Source organism: Ranitomeya variabilis, chromosome 4, assembly GCF_051348905.1.
Source record: "Ranitomeya variabilis isolate aRanVar5 chromosome 4, aRanVar5.hap1, whole genome shotgun sequence".
In the NCBI taxonomy this organism is placed as follows: domain Eukaryota; kingdom Metazoa; phylum Chordata; class Amphibia; order Anura; family Dendrobatidae; genus Ranitomeya; species Ranitomeya variabilis.
In genome coordinates this window covers 414,028,541-414,045,795 of record NC_135235.1, presented here as the reverse complement: position 1 = coordinate 414,045,795, position 17,255 = coordinate 414,028,541, and the positions used below count along the sequence as shown (strand labels likewise).

The window sequence follows — 17,255 nt, the reverse complement described above, 5'->3', positions numbered from 1 at the left end:
GGCACCCTGAATCACCGGTAAGTCGCTTAGTATAGTCTCACGAGAGGCTCCCCCTTTCAACTGAGTCTCTAGATGGTTCAGCCAGACCATCATGGCCTGGTCGTACAAGTGGATGCCACTGCTGGTCTCGGGGAGCCTTAAGGAATATGCCTGCTTTCTTATCCAGAGGGTCCTTCATGGTCCCCAGGTCCTCAAAGGGCAGTGAGGATTGTTTTGATGCCTTGGGCTACCACCGCATCAAGTTTCGGGGCTTTATCCCAAGTATTTACTGCGGGCTCCTCGACGGGGTTTCTTCGCCTAAATGCCAAAGGCAGGGAGACCCATTTTTTCCGGCCTCTTCCACTCCCGGTGTACCAGAGACTGGATTTTTTCATATAAGGGGAAAGACCTGCTCTTCCTCTGATCTAGTCCCCCAAACATGATGTCCTGAACAGAACGTTCCAGCCTGGACTCTACTACCCCCATAGTGCCCCTGACCGCTTTCACTAATATGTCCACGCGGTCTAGTGGGAAACAGAAGTGTCCGGAGTCCTCTTCCAAAGAGGAGGACGATGAAGGAGATGAACCAGAGGAGTCCTCATTTCTCACATAGTTAATAGAGGAGTCTAAATCTGGAAAGTTTGTTTTACGTCCTTTCCCTTTCTTCCCCTTGGGACCCTCTCCCTGGGATAGGGACTTCATGGACTCCCTCATTTCTGCTCTAATAATCTCCTTCAGGCATGCGGCGAAGTTAGGTGTCTCCTCCGCTACCTGTGGGGGGCAGCAAGCATGAGGTAATGTACCCTACCCTACTGGCTGTTGGCTCTCCCCCACTGCGGTGAAGCCTCATCGTCTGCTGGACACAGGCCTGACACAATCTTTTCGGACAGGAGTCTGGCAGGGGGCATCTGACATTCCTTGTGTCTTGACTATCCTGTACATTTCTTTCCCTGGCAGGACAGGAAAAATAAGAGGAAGACTGCATCACAGAGTGAACATTCACGAAGAACACTTACCAGTGTTGCAGTAAGTAGGTACCAGTTTACGAGGGGGGCACAGCTCAGCCAACGCTGCTGACTCATCCACTCTGGAGGAGCTCTTGCGGCTGGACAGACCATTTGCCTGGCCATTACCCATATCGTCACTGGTCTTTTTGCCAGGCATTCTGAACAGTATCTCCGTGCTGCTGAACAGGGTTCTCCTGCTCCTGCTGCTCACTTACTTCCATTATGACAAATAGGCTCAGAAGCACAGGTGCCTGTGCAGTGTCTTTCTTTATGCACGCCTCCCCCCGATATCCAGGTCAGTAGGTCCTGGCAAGGGTGCCTCTTCCTTCCACAGAATTGTCACACCCCAAGTGTGATATGCCGCCCTATACCCCACAAGTAACCGACACATCGGCTACCGACGTGGACCTGAGTGCCCTCGACCCTGTCTGCAGCCCCAACGGCTCCACCTTGCACGTGACCACAGCGCCATTATGTCGCTGAGCCAGAAGCCATTCGGCAGCTGGGATGCATCCCCAGGCCCCGCCCCTGACGCATCGCAATGGCGACCCAGCACCATCACCGAGGATGCCGATCGCGTCAGAGGGTCCGCCCTGGAAGTATAACCAGTCAAACCCCTGGCCTGCCCTGGTCTCGTCACCCAGCACGCCCCCAGAACACATACAGCCCCAGCAGCATGCTGGGCAGCGCCACACTGGGAACCGCACAGAATCGTAAGAGGCATACTTACCTTCTTACAGCGCTGGCCCTCAGGAGTCGGTAATCCTCCAGACACGGCTCCACCAGCACCAACCACGGACTGTGAGGTCCACCCTGCACCCACTGTAGCGCTTCGAGGAACCCCCCACCGGGCGAGGTAGGGAACCCCCACTACCTAAAGCGATAAATTCTCACAGGTACGTCTGTAGGAAAAGGGTTCCCATCAGGGACATGAAACCAACTGATGCGTGGGAGAGGTGCCGCCCTTTTGTATCTGTAGGTTTCCTGTCCCTGAAGGGTGGATCCCCTCTCTCGTGGTGCTATCATGGGAGACCGAATAAACAGAGGTTTCCACATTATTAGTGGCTCAAAAGCTCTTGAAAAGAAAAATGCCTTCCATAAACCAATCCAGCAATATCTGCTCTCCCAAAGGTACCTCTTGGTTCTGAGCCTTGCAGTGTGCCCAAACCACATTTAGCATCCATGTATTTGCCATTACTATAGTGAGAAGAATCCACTTAATTTATGGTGTGTGTGTCTCCTGGAGCACAGTTTGGGCAATATGTGTTGGGTAATAAAATGGCAGACTTGCAATTTTTACTCTCCAACATCCATTGTGTGTGAATTTCCAGAAAGTGACTGTGGAATCTAAATACTCACTATTCCTATAGATCAATTCATTGAAGGTTAAAATTTCCACAATGGAGTCACTTTATGGGGATTTCTACTGCTCTGGCTTTCTGACATTTTATCATACTAGGGCTTTTTTTTTGGTGTGTCTCATCTCATCTCTGTGCACGGCTCCTGCGACTTCTGCTTTTTTCACCAGGAGCCAACTTATTCATTCATTCTCCCCTGGTGATGGAGGAGACGTTGGAACCAGAAGCTTTGGGCAGCGCAGGCTCTGTCTAGCCACTAAGACTAGGCTGCCTGGGATCTGTAGTACCATCAAGTCTGGCAGTATAGGTGTGTGCGCCGTCCAGCTGGAGTAATGTTCTCCCTGCGTCAGCCAAATGGAAAGCACCACACTCTATTAAAGCTTGAAGCATATTGATGGAAGATGCCAGATGCAGCCTTGTTGTCCATTTACTGACTACTCGTGTCTTGATTTTTGTATTTTCTATGTTTTCTGGTTCTGACCCAACTACCTGATTATTCTTTTTGCCGTCTCGCACCACAGAACAGCAGTTAACACCGTTACCCAAGCCTAGAGGTTTCTGCATAAGTCAAGATCCACATATACCATGTTCAAAATTATTATGCAAATTGGATTTAAGTGTCATAAAGATTTAATTGTTTTGTTTTTCAAATAAACTCGTAGATGGTATTGTGTCTCAGGGCTCAATGGTTCACTGAAATCAATCTTAAACACGTGATAATTAGTTTTCCAGGTGATTCTAATTAAAGGAAAACTACTTAAAAATGATGTTCCACATTATTAAGCAGGCCACAGGGTTCAAGCAATATGGGAAATAAAAAGGATCTCTCTGCTGCTGAAAAGCGTTAAATAGTGCAATGCCTTGGACAAGGTATGAAAACATTAGATATTTCAAAAAATTAAGAGTAGCGATGAGCAAATATACTCATTACTCAAGATTTCTCGAGCACGATCGGGTGTCCTCCAAGTATTTTTTTAGTGCCCGGAGATTTAGTTTTCATCACCTCAGCTGAATGATTTACAGCTATTAGCCAGGCTAAGTACATGTGGGGGTTGCCTGGTTGCTAGGGAATCCCCACATGTAATCAAGCAGGCTAGTAGCTGTAAATCATCCAGCTGCGGTGAAGAAAACAATCTCCGAGCACTAAAAAATACTCGGAGGAAACCTGAGCGTGCTCGGGAAATCTCGGGTAACGAGTATATTCGCTCATCACCACTTAAGAGTTCTTACTGTGAAGAAATTTGTGACAAACAGAGCACAGACAGAGTTCATGCAGATAAAGGCATAATGAGAAAGGTTTCTGCCAAATTCATTGGATTAAGAGAGCAGCTACCAAAATACCATTACAAACAGCTATTTGAAGCTGCTGATACAGTACCGCTGGAGTCCCTCAAACCTCAAAGGTGTAGGATCCTTCAAAGGCTTGCTGTGGTGCATAAACCTACTATTCGGCCACCCCTAAACAGTGTTCACAAGCAGGAACGGTTGCAGTGGGCCCAGACATATATGAAGACTAATTTTCAAACAGTCTTGTTACGGATGAGTGTCGAGAAACCATGGATGGTCCAGATGGATGGAGTAGTGGATGGTTGGTGGATGGCCACCAAGTCCCAACAAGGATGCGACGTCAGCAAGGAGGTGGAGGAGTCAGGTTTTGGGCCGGAATTATGTGGAAACAGCTGGCAGGGCCCTTTAAAAATTCCTGAAGATGTGAAAATGACCTCTACAAAGTATATAGAGTTTCTGACTGACAACTTTCTTCCATGGTATTAAAAGCAAAAACGTACCTTCAGGAGTAAAATCATCTTCATGCATGACAATGCACCATCTCATGCTGCAAAGAATACCTCTGAGTCATTGGCTGCTATGGGCATAACAGTAGATAAACTCATGATGTGGCCACCATCTTCCCCTGACCTCAACCCTATAGAAGAACCTTTGGAGTATCATCAAGCAAAAGATCTATGAGGGTGGGAGGCAGTTCACATCAAAACAGCAGCTCTGGGAGGCTATTCTGACTTCATGCAAAGAAATACAAGCAAAAACTCTCCAAAAACTCACAAGTTCAATGGATGCAAGAATTATGAAGGTGATATCAAAGAAGGGGAGTTAAATAGCTTTTTTGTTCAGTGAAGGTGACCTCCTAATGCTGAAAATTCCACAAATGAGCATTTTCAGTTATTTCAAACATATCAAATGTTTAGAAATTCTACTGTGCCTAATAATTTGGAACAGTGCATTTTGAGTTTTTATTCATTTTGGAGATTATACTGTTACTAGATGGTGGCCCGATTCTAACGCATCGGGTATTCTAGAATATGCATGTCCACGTAGTATATTGCCCAGTTACGTAGTATATTGCCCAGTCACGTGGTATATTGCCCAGCCACGTAGTATATTGCCCAGTCACGTAGTATATTGCCCAGCGACGTAGTATATTGCCCAGCCACGTAGTATATTGCCCAGCCACGTAGTATATTGCCCAGCCACGTAGTACATTGCCCAGTCACGTAGTATATTGGCCAGTTATGTAGTATATTGGCCAGTTACGTAGTATATTGCCCAGCGACACAGTATATTGCCCAGCGACGCAATATATTGCCCAGTTACGTAGTATAATGCCCAGCCACGTAGTATATTGCCCAGCCACGTAGTATATTGCCCAGCCACGTAGTACATTGGCCAGCTACATAGTATACAGCACAGCGACGTAGGATATTGCGCAGCTACGTAGTATATTGCAGCCACGTAGTATATTGCACAGCTTTGTAGTATATTGCCCAGCCTTGTAGTATATTGTCCAGCCACGTAGTATATTGCCCAGCCTTGTAGTATATTGCCCAGCCTTGTAGTATATTGCCCAGCCACGTAATATATTGCCCAGCCACGTAGTATATTGTCCAGCCACGTAGTATATTGCCCAGCCTTGTAGTATATTGCCCAGCCTTGTAGTATATTGCCCAGCTTTGTAGTATGTTGCCCAGCCTTGTAGTATATTGCCCAGCCTTGTAGTATATTGCCCAGCCTTGTAGTATATTGCCCAGCCTTGTAGTATATTGCCCAGTGACGTAGTATATTGCCCAGCCTTGTAGTATATTGCCCAGCCACGTAGTATATTGCCCAGCCTTGTAGTATACAGCAGAGCCACGTAGGATATTGCCCAGTGACGTAGTATATTACTGAGGCACGTATGTCACAGGTCCAAAAAATAAAAAATAAACATACTCACCTAACGATCCGAGGGCCCCTTGTAGTGTATCATACTCACCATTCTTGTCGCTGCTCCTCCGCGTCCCGTGTCTCCTCTTCCTGGGATCCTGTGCAGATTGTAGTGCTCGGCTTCAGGAAAATGGCCGCGGGATGCCGCGCGTGCGCAGATCGAGATCGCGGCGGCCATTTTCCTGAAGCCGAGTTCCATTGCAAGTGCCAGGGCTGGTGGGAGCAGGACCTATGAAGACGTCGCGGTCACGTGACCGTGACGTCACGGAAGGTCCTTGCCGCACACCAGCCCTGGGACGGGACCTCACCGCAAGCTGCCGCTTGTAATGGAGCGGTCCGGGGAGCGTGGCGAGGAGCGAGAAAGGCGGCGGAGGGTAAGTATAGCAGGTTTTTTTTTTAATTTATTATTTTTAACATTACATTTTGTACTATTGATGCCGCATAGGCAGCGTCAATAGTACAAAGTTGGGGACACACAGGGTTAATAGCAGCGGTAACGGAGTGCGTTACCCGCGGCATAACGCGGTCCGTTACCGCCGGCATTAACCCTGTGTGAGCGGTGTATGCGGGCGCCGGGCAGTGAGTGCGGGGAGTAAGCGGCCATTTTTTTCTGGACTGTGCGCGTCGCTGATTGGTCGCGGCAGCCATGACAGGCAGCTGCCGAGACCAATCAGCGAACGAATAACGTTGACAGAAAGACAGAAGGACAGACGGAAGTGACCTTAGGCAATTATATAGTAGATCATTGGGAGGTTTCTTCAATAAAATTCGATGTATACTCTAACAGGTGATGACTTTTATTAGACTGACTGTCATTTGCATCGACCATTTAGGAAAGTCGGAGAAAAATGTAATTTGCATAATAATTTGGAACATGGTGTAGAGGGGTTAAAGAGTGATGGGCAAAGCAATGCCTATTTTGGACACTAACTACTGTAGTGAAAAACTGCAATTATAGACAACATATCTACTGAAATGATCACAGGATTCATCATTAAAGAATGAGTATCCAGTGGTGAAACCTCTCTGGGGTAATTAGAGTATGGGATTCGATGGGTCTTTACAATATAAACTATCGTATAGGCCAATATTTTCTGTCAGATGAGTTTCAAGAACAAATATTAGATATTTAAAGATAATTTTGTATAATAGTGCAGAGCTGAGGTGACTTAAATTTAGATCTTGGACATTTGGAAGAGGTAATGGAGACCTTTGCTTGTTTTGTGCTGTATCCAAGCATATTAATGGAAAGTTGAGTGGAAGGAAAAAGTGTGGTAGAAAAGGTGCACAAGCAACTGGTATAACCGCAGCCTTGAAAGGATTGTTAAGAAAAGGTAATTCAAACATCTGGGGGATATTCACAAGGAGTGGACTGCTGCTAGAGTAATTGCTTCAAGAGCCACCACACAGACGTATCCAGGACATGGGCTTCAAGTGTCACATTCCTTAGGTCAAGCCACTCATGACCAATAGTAAACGCCAGAAGCATCTTACCTGGGCAAAGGAAAAGAAATAACTGGACTGTTGCTCAGTGGTCCAAGGTGTTGTTTTCAGTTGAAAGTGAATTTTGCATTTCATTTGGAAATTAAGGTGCCAGAGTCGAAGAAAGAGTGGAGAACAGGGGCGGACCCTGCAGGGCAGCTAACACTGTGGGCAATGTGGCCTGTTTATCCGGCCCTGGCCAGATTGCCATCATGTGCAGCGGGCAGGGAGCAATCCCTGCAGTCGCCGCTGCCTACAGGAGAAAATGCCAGCGGAGAGGACCTGTTGGGATCTGTCCCGTGCTTCCTGCCTGCGCTTCCAGTCTGACACAGCAGCGTGGCTGGATGACGTCAGCATTCAACGCACTTCTATGTCAGAGAGAAAGCTGTCGGTGATGAAGATCCTGCGGGGAACGTGCAGGGAGGAGTGGTTGTCTGTGTAGGTGGTGAAAAGGGCAATGATTGTGGTGGTGAAAAGGGCAATGATGGGGGTGGTAGGGGAGAAGGCAATGATGGGGGTGGTGGAAAGGACAATGATGGGGGGTGGACGGCAATGATGGGTGTGGTGGAAAGGACAATGATGGGGTGGTGGGGGAGGTAGCAATGATGAAGGTGGTAGAAAGGACAATGATGGTGGTGGTGGAGAAGGCAATGATGGAGGTGGTGGAGAGGACAGTGATGGGGTGGAGGGGAGAACAATGATGGAGGTGGTGGAGAGGGTAATGATTGGGGTGGTGGAGAGGTCAATGATGGGGGTGGTGTAGAAGGCAATGATGGAGGTGATGGAGAGGGCAATGATGGGATGCGGGGGAGGACAATGAGGGATGTGGGGGATTGGGTGGAATGGGAGGAAGAGGGACTTACCAAAAGGGGGAGGAGGACGTTAGATATAGATATAAAATGAATTGGGTGGTGGAGGAGAATAAGCCTCTGATAGCATCACAATGAATTGTGTGATGGGGAGGATGCTATCGGGGACTTAAAATTTATTGGGGAGTGGGAGAAGAGGGGGTAAGGTGCATAGGACCCTGCATAATGAACTGAAAGGTGGGAGAAGATGCTGTCAGGGACTGGTAATAAATTGGGAGGATGCTCAGTACCTGATAGCATCATAATGAATTTGGAAGTGGGAGAAGACGATATCAAGGACTTATAATGAATGATGGGGACACAGGACAGGGACTAAGGCTATTTGCACACATTCAGGATTTGCAGCAGAAAATTCTGCTGTATGTTCTAATGTGTTGACAAAAAGAAAGTTGTGTAAAATACATTTATTTTTTCCACGGTTTTGTTGCATAATATTCACCACTCATTAATACGGGTGAAATATGCTGCAAGAATTGACATTATGCAGATTTTAATCTGCGGCAAATCTGCAAGAAAAAAATAAGCAGGATGTGCATGAGACTTCAGGGATCTCACTCACTTCGCTTGTACTGTAAGGGTATGTGCACACGATCTGGAATTTTCGCGTTTTTTGCGCGTTTTTTCGCGATAAAAACGCTATAAAAACGCATAAAAAACGCTTGGATATGAATCCTATCATTTAAAATGCATTACGCAATTTTTGTGCACATGATGCGTTTTTTTCCGCAAAAAAAAGCATTGCGGGAAAAGAAGCATCATGTTCATTCTTTTTGCAGATTTTTTGCGGATTTCCCATTGTTTTGGAGTGAAGGGAAAAAACGCGTCAAATCCGCAAAAAACGCGTCAACCCCGCGCAAAAACCACAAAAAAAAACACATGCAGAATTCCTGCGGAAAACCTCAGGTTTGTGTCAAGAAAATTCTGCATGCATTCCAGGCATGAGCACATAGCCAAAAACCTTGAATATTTTCCATGTGCACAAAGCCTTAGAGTTAATTTGGGAGAGTCACAGACTGAATTATTTATATTATTGGGCGGCAGAGATTATAGTTAATGGCGGGCACAGTACTGCTTATCACTATGTATTTTTAATGGTGCGTGGCTAATAGTAAATTAATGGTGGGGTACATATCTGTATTCAGGGGGGAGCCACATGTATGTATACAATGTATGTGACTTTGTTGTTTTCAGGGCTGTGAAGATCATCGTGGCAAGACGAGTCGTGTCTGGGAGATGTCGACATGAAGGTCTGACCAAATGGAGAAAAAACAGGAGAAAGTGGCTCTAATCAGACGAGATGTGAGCAGTAAGTGCCTGGATGTAAATATTATTCTGTATATGTTCTGTGTGATATGGAGTGATAATGTTATCTGTAAAATCCCTTATTCTACATTCTCACATTTGTGTGAAATGTCCGTGTGCTTCCAGGATTTTTTTTATCAGATAGCACATCGACTTGTAGAGTTTTATAGGTCCATTCAGACAAACATGAAAATTACGGCTCTGAGAATGAGTTCCGTGAGGGTCAGAGAATGTTCTATTCTGATCTGTAAAATCAGAACAGGACATGCTCAATGCGTCTGTAAAAGCAGGCAGCACACAGAAAATTCAGAACACGGATACAGGGATGTAAGCCTTATTATGTATAGCACAGTCCCTTAGTATATAGTGTACTCACTTATTATGTGTAGCACAGTCTCTTAGTATATAGTGTACTCACGTATTATGTATAACACCGTCCCTTATTACGTACCATCCTCTCTAGTTATATATGGTGCCATCTCTTATTATGTAGCTTCCTATAACTGTTATGTAGACTGCGGTCTCTTGCATAGTGTATTCTTATTATTTTTGTTATTCACAGCGCCCTCTTTTACTACATAGTCCCCTCTCTTGTTAGATATAAAATGACTGCTGATGGAGGAGCCGGTGACCAGACGGACGACCAGTCTATCAGCTCCTCCATTAGAAAAGATGCTTTCCCATGCTCAATCAGCCGTCATTGCATTATACATCTAACAAGGCAGGACGGTATTTAATAAAGACAGGGGGTGCTGTAAGTAATCCAATATGTAAGGGACGGTGATGTACATAAGAGAGGGCACTGTGTGTAATAAAGGTACCTTCACATTAAGCGACGCTGCAGCGATAGCGACCACGATGCTGATCGCTGCAGCGTCGCTGTTTGGTCGCTGGAGAGCTGTCACACAGACCGCTCTCCAGCGACCAACGATGCCGAGGTCCCCGGGTAACCAGGGTAAACATCGGGTTGCTAAGCGCAGGGCCGCGCTTAGTAACCCGATGTTTACCCTGGTTACCAGCGTAAAAGTAAAAAAAACAAACACTACATACTCACCTGCGCGTCCCCCGGCGTCCGCTTCCCACACTGACTGAGCGCCGGCCCTCACAGCAGAGCGGTGACGTCACCGCTGTGCTGTACTTTCACTTTCACTTTACGGCGCTCAGTCAAAGCAAGAAGCGGACGGCAGGGAACGCGCAGGTGAGTATGTACTGTTTTTTTTTTTTACTTTTACACTGGTAACCAGGGTAAACATCGGGTTACTAAGCGCGGCCCTGCGCTTAGTAACCCGATATTTACCCTGGTTACCAGCGTAAAACATCGCTGGCATCGTTGCTTTTGGTGTCAAACCTGACGATACACGCCGGTCTGACGACCAAATAAAGTTCTGAACTTTGTTCAACGACCAGCGATATCACAGCAGGATCCTGATCGCTGCTGCGTGTCAAACTAAACGATATCGCTAGCCAGGACGCTGCAACGTCACGGATCGCTAGCGATATCGTTTAGTGTGAAGGTACCTTAAGGGACGGCAATATACATAATAAAAAAAGATTATGTAAGTGTGTGTGGATATCTATCTATCTATATGTAGCTTTGTCACCATAAAAGGAGGGGGGCCCAGACACATTTCTCGCACAGGGGCCTCAAGCTGTCAGTGTCTTCCCCTGGTGGAGAAACACAAAATCAAATTCAAGCTGCTTGAGGTCTACTGTGAAGTTTCCACAATCAGTGATGGTTTGGGGAGCCATGTCACCTGCTGGTGTAGGTCCACTGGGTTTTATCAATAACAAAGTCAGCGCAGCAGTCTACCAGGAAATTTTATAGACACCAGACTCAACAATGCAGACGAGCTGAAGGCTGCTATCAAAGCAAACTGGGCTTCCATAACACCTCAGAAATGCCACAGGCTGATGGTCTCCATTTTACGCCGCTTTGATGCAGTAATTGATGCATAAGGAACCACGACCAAGTATTGAGTGTATTTACTGAACATACATTTCAGTAGGCCAACATTTCGGATTTTACAATCATTTTTCAAGATGGTGTTATAAAGTATTCTAATTTACTTAGATAATGACTTTTGGGTTTTCATTGGCTGTAAGCCATAATCAAGAACATTAACAAAAATAAACACTTGAAATAGATCACTCTGTTTGCAATGACTCTATATTATATAAGAGTTTCACTTTTTGTATTAAAGAACTGAAATTAATTAACTTTTTGATGTGTGAGGCAGTGACCCCTGTTACAGCTAGGGGGCACTGTTTGTGCTCCCCAGAATGCGCACAGAGGCATATGAAGACTATAGGTATGCATGGCAGTCGCAGGTGTAGCTGTGATTGCAATGTGAGGTAGTGATTCGTGTCACAGGTAGGGGTCGCTGTGTTCTCCCCAGGTTGTGCATGGAGACAGATGAAGTCCATAGGTGTGCATGGAAGTCACGGATTTCTGGTCTGGGGTTTTCCATGTGGCTGACGGCCACTGGTTTGTGTGTTAAAATACCTGCAGTAAGGGGTGTGGGTGTGTCAGGCATGAAGTGCAACGTCAGTGTCAGTCTGGTGTGTTCTGGCTGAGTGCATGGAGGCACAGGCCAGCACCCAGGGCAGCTGAATAGCCTGGCACCCGCAGCATATACAGCGATTCAAGTTGTCCATGGTACTGGTCTCGGATGTGGACAGTCCTGTGCCCGAAGGTGGATGTCCTGTGCTCGAAAGAGGACTGGCACGGGTAACGTTTGCAAACAGGTGGATATGGTGCCCGGCTGCTATCTGGAGGATATCTTTGGCTGTGTACGGCTGTGTGAGTAAAGAGACTGTGATACAGTGATGCAGGACACACACGGGAACTAGTCAGAGGAGGACTGGCGTGTAGTGTCTGCAACATGTAAAGCTGTGCTTGGGGACTTTAACCCCTTTCTGACCTCGGACGGGATAGTATGTCCGAGGTCAAAACCCCCGCTTTGATGCAGGCTCCGGCGGTGAGCCCGCATCAAAGCCAGGCTATGTCAGCTGTTTTGTACAGCTGACATGTGCCCGCAATAGCAGTGGGTGGAATCGCGATTCACCTGCCGCTATTAACTAGTTAAATGCCGCTGTCAAGCGCTGACAGCGGCATTTAACTAGCGCTTCCGGCCATTGGGCCGGAAATGAGCGCATCGCTGACCCCCGTCACATGATTGGGGGTCAGCGATGCGTCGGCGTGACAACCAGAGGTCTATTGAAGACCTCTATGGTTGTTGATACCAGATTGTTGTGAGCGCCACCCTGTGGTCGACACTCATAGCAATGCAGTAATTCAGCTACATAGGAGCGATCTGTGCATTGCTCCTATGTAGCAGAGCCGATCGAGTTGTGCCTTTCATCCTATTCAAATTAAAATAAAAAAATCAAATATACACATATTTGGTATCGCTGCGTTCAGAATCGCCCGATCTATAAAAAAAAAAAAGGATTAACCTGATCGCTAAACAGCGTAGCGAGAAAAAAAATTTAAATGCCAGAATTAGGTTTTTTTGGTTGCTGCGACATTGCATTAAAATGCAATAACAGGCGATCAAAAGAACGTGTCTGCACCAAAATGGTATCATTAAAAACATCAGCTCGGCATGCAAAAAATAAGCCCTCACCCAACCCGAGATCACGAAAAACGGAGACGCTATGGGTATCGGAAAATTGCGCAATTTCTTTTTAGCAAAGTTTGGAATTTTTTTTTTACCACTTAGATAAAAAATAACCTAGACATGTTTGGTGTCTATGAACTTGTAATGACCTGGAGAATCATAGTATCAGGTCAGTTTTAGCATTTAGTGAACGTAGCAAAAAAGCCAAACAAAAAAACAATTGGAATTGCACTTTTTTTTACAATTTCACCGCACTTGGAATTTTTTTCCCGTTTTCTAGCACATGACATGCAAAAACCAATGATGCTGTTCAAAAGTACAACTTGTCCCGCAAAAAATAAGCCTTCACATGGGCATATTGACATAAAAATAAAAAAGTTATGGCTCTGGGAAGGAGGGGAGCGAAAAACTTAAAACGAAAAAAAGCTGGGGTCACGAGGGGTTAATATGGCGTGTGGTCGCCCAGGGAAACTGGACAAGGGAAGTCCGGCCTGTTTAGGGACTGCAATCTAAAGACGTATGATGTGTAGTGCTATGAACTGGGCACTGAGACGAGATGAACTGGTGTGAGTTGAACACTGATAATATGCACTGTAGTTATATGCACTTGTGTGGACTGGAACTTTTTCTGTGTGAAGATAACACATTAAAGAGACTTTTGTGTTTGAACTTTGTGGGTCACTGCCTCTTCACTGCGTACGATGCTACCGATGCACTACAGATGATATTCTAATTTTGTGAGAAGCACCTGTATGAGGGGAGAACTTCAACACTACAGCGCTACTATGAGTCCTGACCAGAAGAGTGGATAAAGTATTCGTGCCTCCATTTCAGGAGAGATTGTGCAGTAATCTGAATTCCTTAGGATTGAAAAACTTCATGGAATTTATGATGTGGAGTGAATCCATGAAACCAGGGCTCAAGCCATGCCAACGCATCTACTGCAGGTGTGAATAAATGTATATTACAGCTATCAGTCACGCACAAATTAGAGATATATCATGGCACAGGTGTAATTTTTTTTATGTAGTTTACCACAATCCTCCTTGAAGTTAGTCGGTTTTAAAAGAATTTGAAAAGTCAGGATAAAGGGAAACTGTTGTTAATGTTCAGAAATTCACTCTTGGTCTCACTGCACATTCAATGTTGTCGATCATGAAAGTGAAGTTTGGCCAGATAGACTGGACCTGGTCTTGTAGGGACCGTAAGAGCACATTCAGCAGCACAGAAAGGAGAGAAGGTAGATTCATCCAAAGAGATATTAGGGTTCTAGGAAGCCAACAGCATCATTACCCTCCGCTTTCTCTTACAGGCTCATCATAATATTTTTCTTCAAATGATTTTCTAACTTGTCAGCACATTCTATATACGCTGTCATTTGGCTTTGTAGTTTACAGATCTGGGCAGGAAACGGTCAACGCCTCCTAATCCCAGGGGGTAGGTAAATCCTCCAGGTTGTAAGTTCTATAGAAAAGAGCTTTCAAAGCCTAAATTCATTTGAACAGTTTTGGGTGGAGGGGAGTGTTGTGCTTTAGAGGCAAAATGGTGATCACGCAATTATGATACGGCCGGACTACACGACTGATAAAGCAGACACAGCCGGTGACTGAGAAGGATCTGTAACTTCCCTGTATTTAGTGGTTACTACTCACCTGGGTAGTCATATGTAGGAATCTCCTCTTTACACCACTTATCGCCCCTCAAATATGTCTCTGTAGTATTAATATGGGTCAGCTCTTCACCCTGAAACAAATATTGTAAAAGTCACAGGCATGTGGAAAAGCCACATATATGATCAGCTTTAATCCGGTCATCTCCACCCTTCTCATTACACAAGTATAAAACATATAATACTGGGGGATAAACCAAGACTGGGCACAAGACCTTCACAGCCGTCTACACATCATATGGGAGATCTCATGACACTTTCTCTGCATCTACCTGATGATCCTGAGGAACATTGGGATCTTCTTGTTTACAGTCCTGTGGAAGAAAAGGACATCTCTCTGGTGTTGTCCTCTTACTGGATAGATCTGGAGGAAACACATACAGGGACTGAATTCATTCTTTACATACAGATAATTATAGGCCATGTGTACTTAGTCTTGTCTATTACCTGACGATGTGAGGGACTGAGGAACCTCCATCATGACGTCCTTGTACACATCTTTGTGTCTTTCTAAATACTCCCACTCCTCCATGGAGAAATAGACAGCGACATCCTGATACCTTATAGGAACCTGACACATACAATATCGTCATCCCCCTGATACATTCATAGCATTACTGTATAATGTCCCAGCATTCCCAGTGTGTCACCTCTCCAATCAGAACAAAGAAAAAACGATGAAATAACGGTCCAACTCAAAATAAATGCAAATATAAACTTTTATTATTTACTTAAATGTGACCAAAAAGTAAGGAGGGAAAGTTTGACACTACCAGAAAAACACTGAAAGCAGCAGGAGGCGCCTGCCCAGGACCATGTCTACAAATAACAATAGGACCCAATGGATATGGCTTTGCTGAAAAAACTAAGCAAAAAATACAAAGTAAACGAAAAAATTTTTGAAAGAATAACGCAAAAACCCAGTACTTATTAGTACATAAATGTTGCGGCTAATAAACCAATAGTCAGCAACAATGCCTAGGCCATTAGTAATGCAGCGATACACAGAAGTAGCTAAAAGATCACTAGAAGAGGTGAGAGGTACCATGAGCTCAGCTAGTATACAATACTAAAGCCAAATGGTAATTACCATTAGCATAACAGCTACTAGGATCGCTGAAGTAACTCACCGCACAGTAGGACAATGGTGCCTGGGGACGCGCCTCCGCCCCTACGCGCGTTTCGGTGGGGAAACCTTCGTCAGGGGTTTCCCCACCGAAGGTTTCCCCACCGAAACGCGCGTAGGGGCGGAGGCGCGTCCCCAGGCACCATTGTCCTACTGTGCGGTGAGTTACTTCAGCGATCCTAGTAGCTGTTATGCTAATGGTAATTACCATTTGGCTTTAGTATTGTATACTAGCTGAGCTCATGGTACCTCTCACCTCTTCTAGTGATCTTTTAGCTACTTCTGTGTATCGCTGCATTACTAATGGCCTAGGCATTGTTGCTGACTATTGGTTTATTAGCCGCAACATTTATGTACTAATAAGTACTGGGTTTTTGCGTTATTCTTTCAAAAATTTTTTCGTTTACTTTGTATTTTTTGCTTAGTTTTTTCAGCAAAGCCATATCCATTGGGTCCTATTGTTATTTGTAGACATGGTCCTGGGCAGGCGCCTCCTGCTGCTTTCAGTGTTTTTCTGGTAGTGTCAAACTTTCCCTCCTTACTTTTTGGTCACATTTAAGTAAATAATAAAAGTTTATATTTGCATTTATTTTGAGTTGGACCGTTATTTCATCGTTTTTTCTTTGTTCTGGTATATGCATTTGATGATAGGCCCTAAGGGTCAGTGGTCACTTTTTGGTACGGATGGCCGTTGTATTATGTGGTACCATGGTGACTAGCTTTATAAGTTTCAATTTACCTCTCCAGTCAGCAGCTCAAGCATGTTGTTGAGGAGTTGTAGAATCTTCTGGTTATTGATGTCCCCATGTATCAGGGGGTGAGGTGGAGGCCCCGTGAATGAGCTCAGGGGTCTTCCCCATCCCTCAGATACAGGGTCCTGGCAGCGCTCACTAGAGGTCTTCTTCACTACTGTGTAATCCTGGTTATGGAGAGACACATTAATAAATCTCACTACAGACATTTCCAGAGTCCTCACCTCTCCAGTTCTGTCCATCTGTTATTCCCATTGATAAGAATGATGTAATGTGATGTCATCAGAATCTCTCACCTCTCCAGTAAGCCGGAAGAGGATCTCTAGGGTGAGGTGTAATATCCTCTCCGCCATCTTGTCTCTGCCCATATCTATCTTTGATGGGTAAACCAGGAAAATTCTCTTATATAAAAGATCTTCACTGAGAGGACCAGATATTGTAGAGACCTGAATGAGAAGAAGATGAGAAGAAGATAAGCTGATGGAACATCATAAAATCCTGTGCAATAATACAATTACTGGAGATAATAAGTGGAAACATATGAGGATATTTATTATTTTACAGTTTTTATTTTTATTCTTTACATCTACTAATAAAACCTATATATTTTAGGCCTCAGACAACAAGCAGTTTCTTCATAGACTCATCTTCCAAAACGCTAATTCACACCTCATTTACCGACAACGGAATCGGCATTAGCAATACTGCAGGAGATATTCATTACACGTGACATGAGAAATAACTATTTCATGATCAGGACGACTTCTTCATCTTCTACTATGGCTCTAGAAACATATTTGGCCAGAGTCCGTCACTGACTCCATCACTACCTGCCGTCTATATGAATGTTTCCCATCTTCCCGGCACTGTAA

General features: G+C 45.1%; 1 protein-coding gene across 1 annotated transcript in view; it reads right to left on the bottom strand.

Moving 5' to 3' along the window:
• LOC143765019 (uncharacterized) overlaps positions 1–17,255 on the bottom strand; it is a 76,586-nt gene that overhangs the window by 15,918 nt on the left and 43,413 nt on the right. The window contains exons 6-10 of the mRNA XM_077251237.1: positions 16,680–16,829; positions 16,371–16,550; positions 14,953–15,076; positions 14,778–14,869; positions 14,489–14,579 (exon numbers count right to left, since the gene is read on the bottom strand). Coding sequence (XP_077107352.1) covers positions 14,489–14,579; positions 14,778–14,869; positions 14,953–15,076; positions 16,371–16,550; positions 16,680–16,829 — 637 coding nt within the window. The remainder of the gene's footprint in view (positions 1–14,488; positions 14,580–14,777; positions 14,870–14,952; positions 15,077–16,370; positions 16,551–16,679; positions 16,830–17,255) is intronic.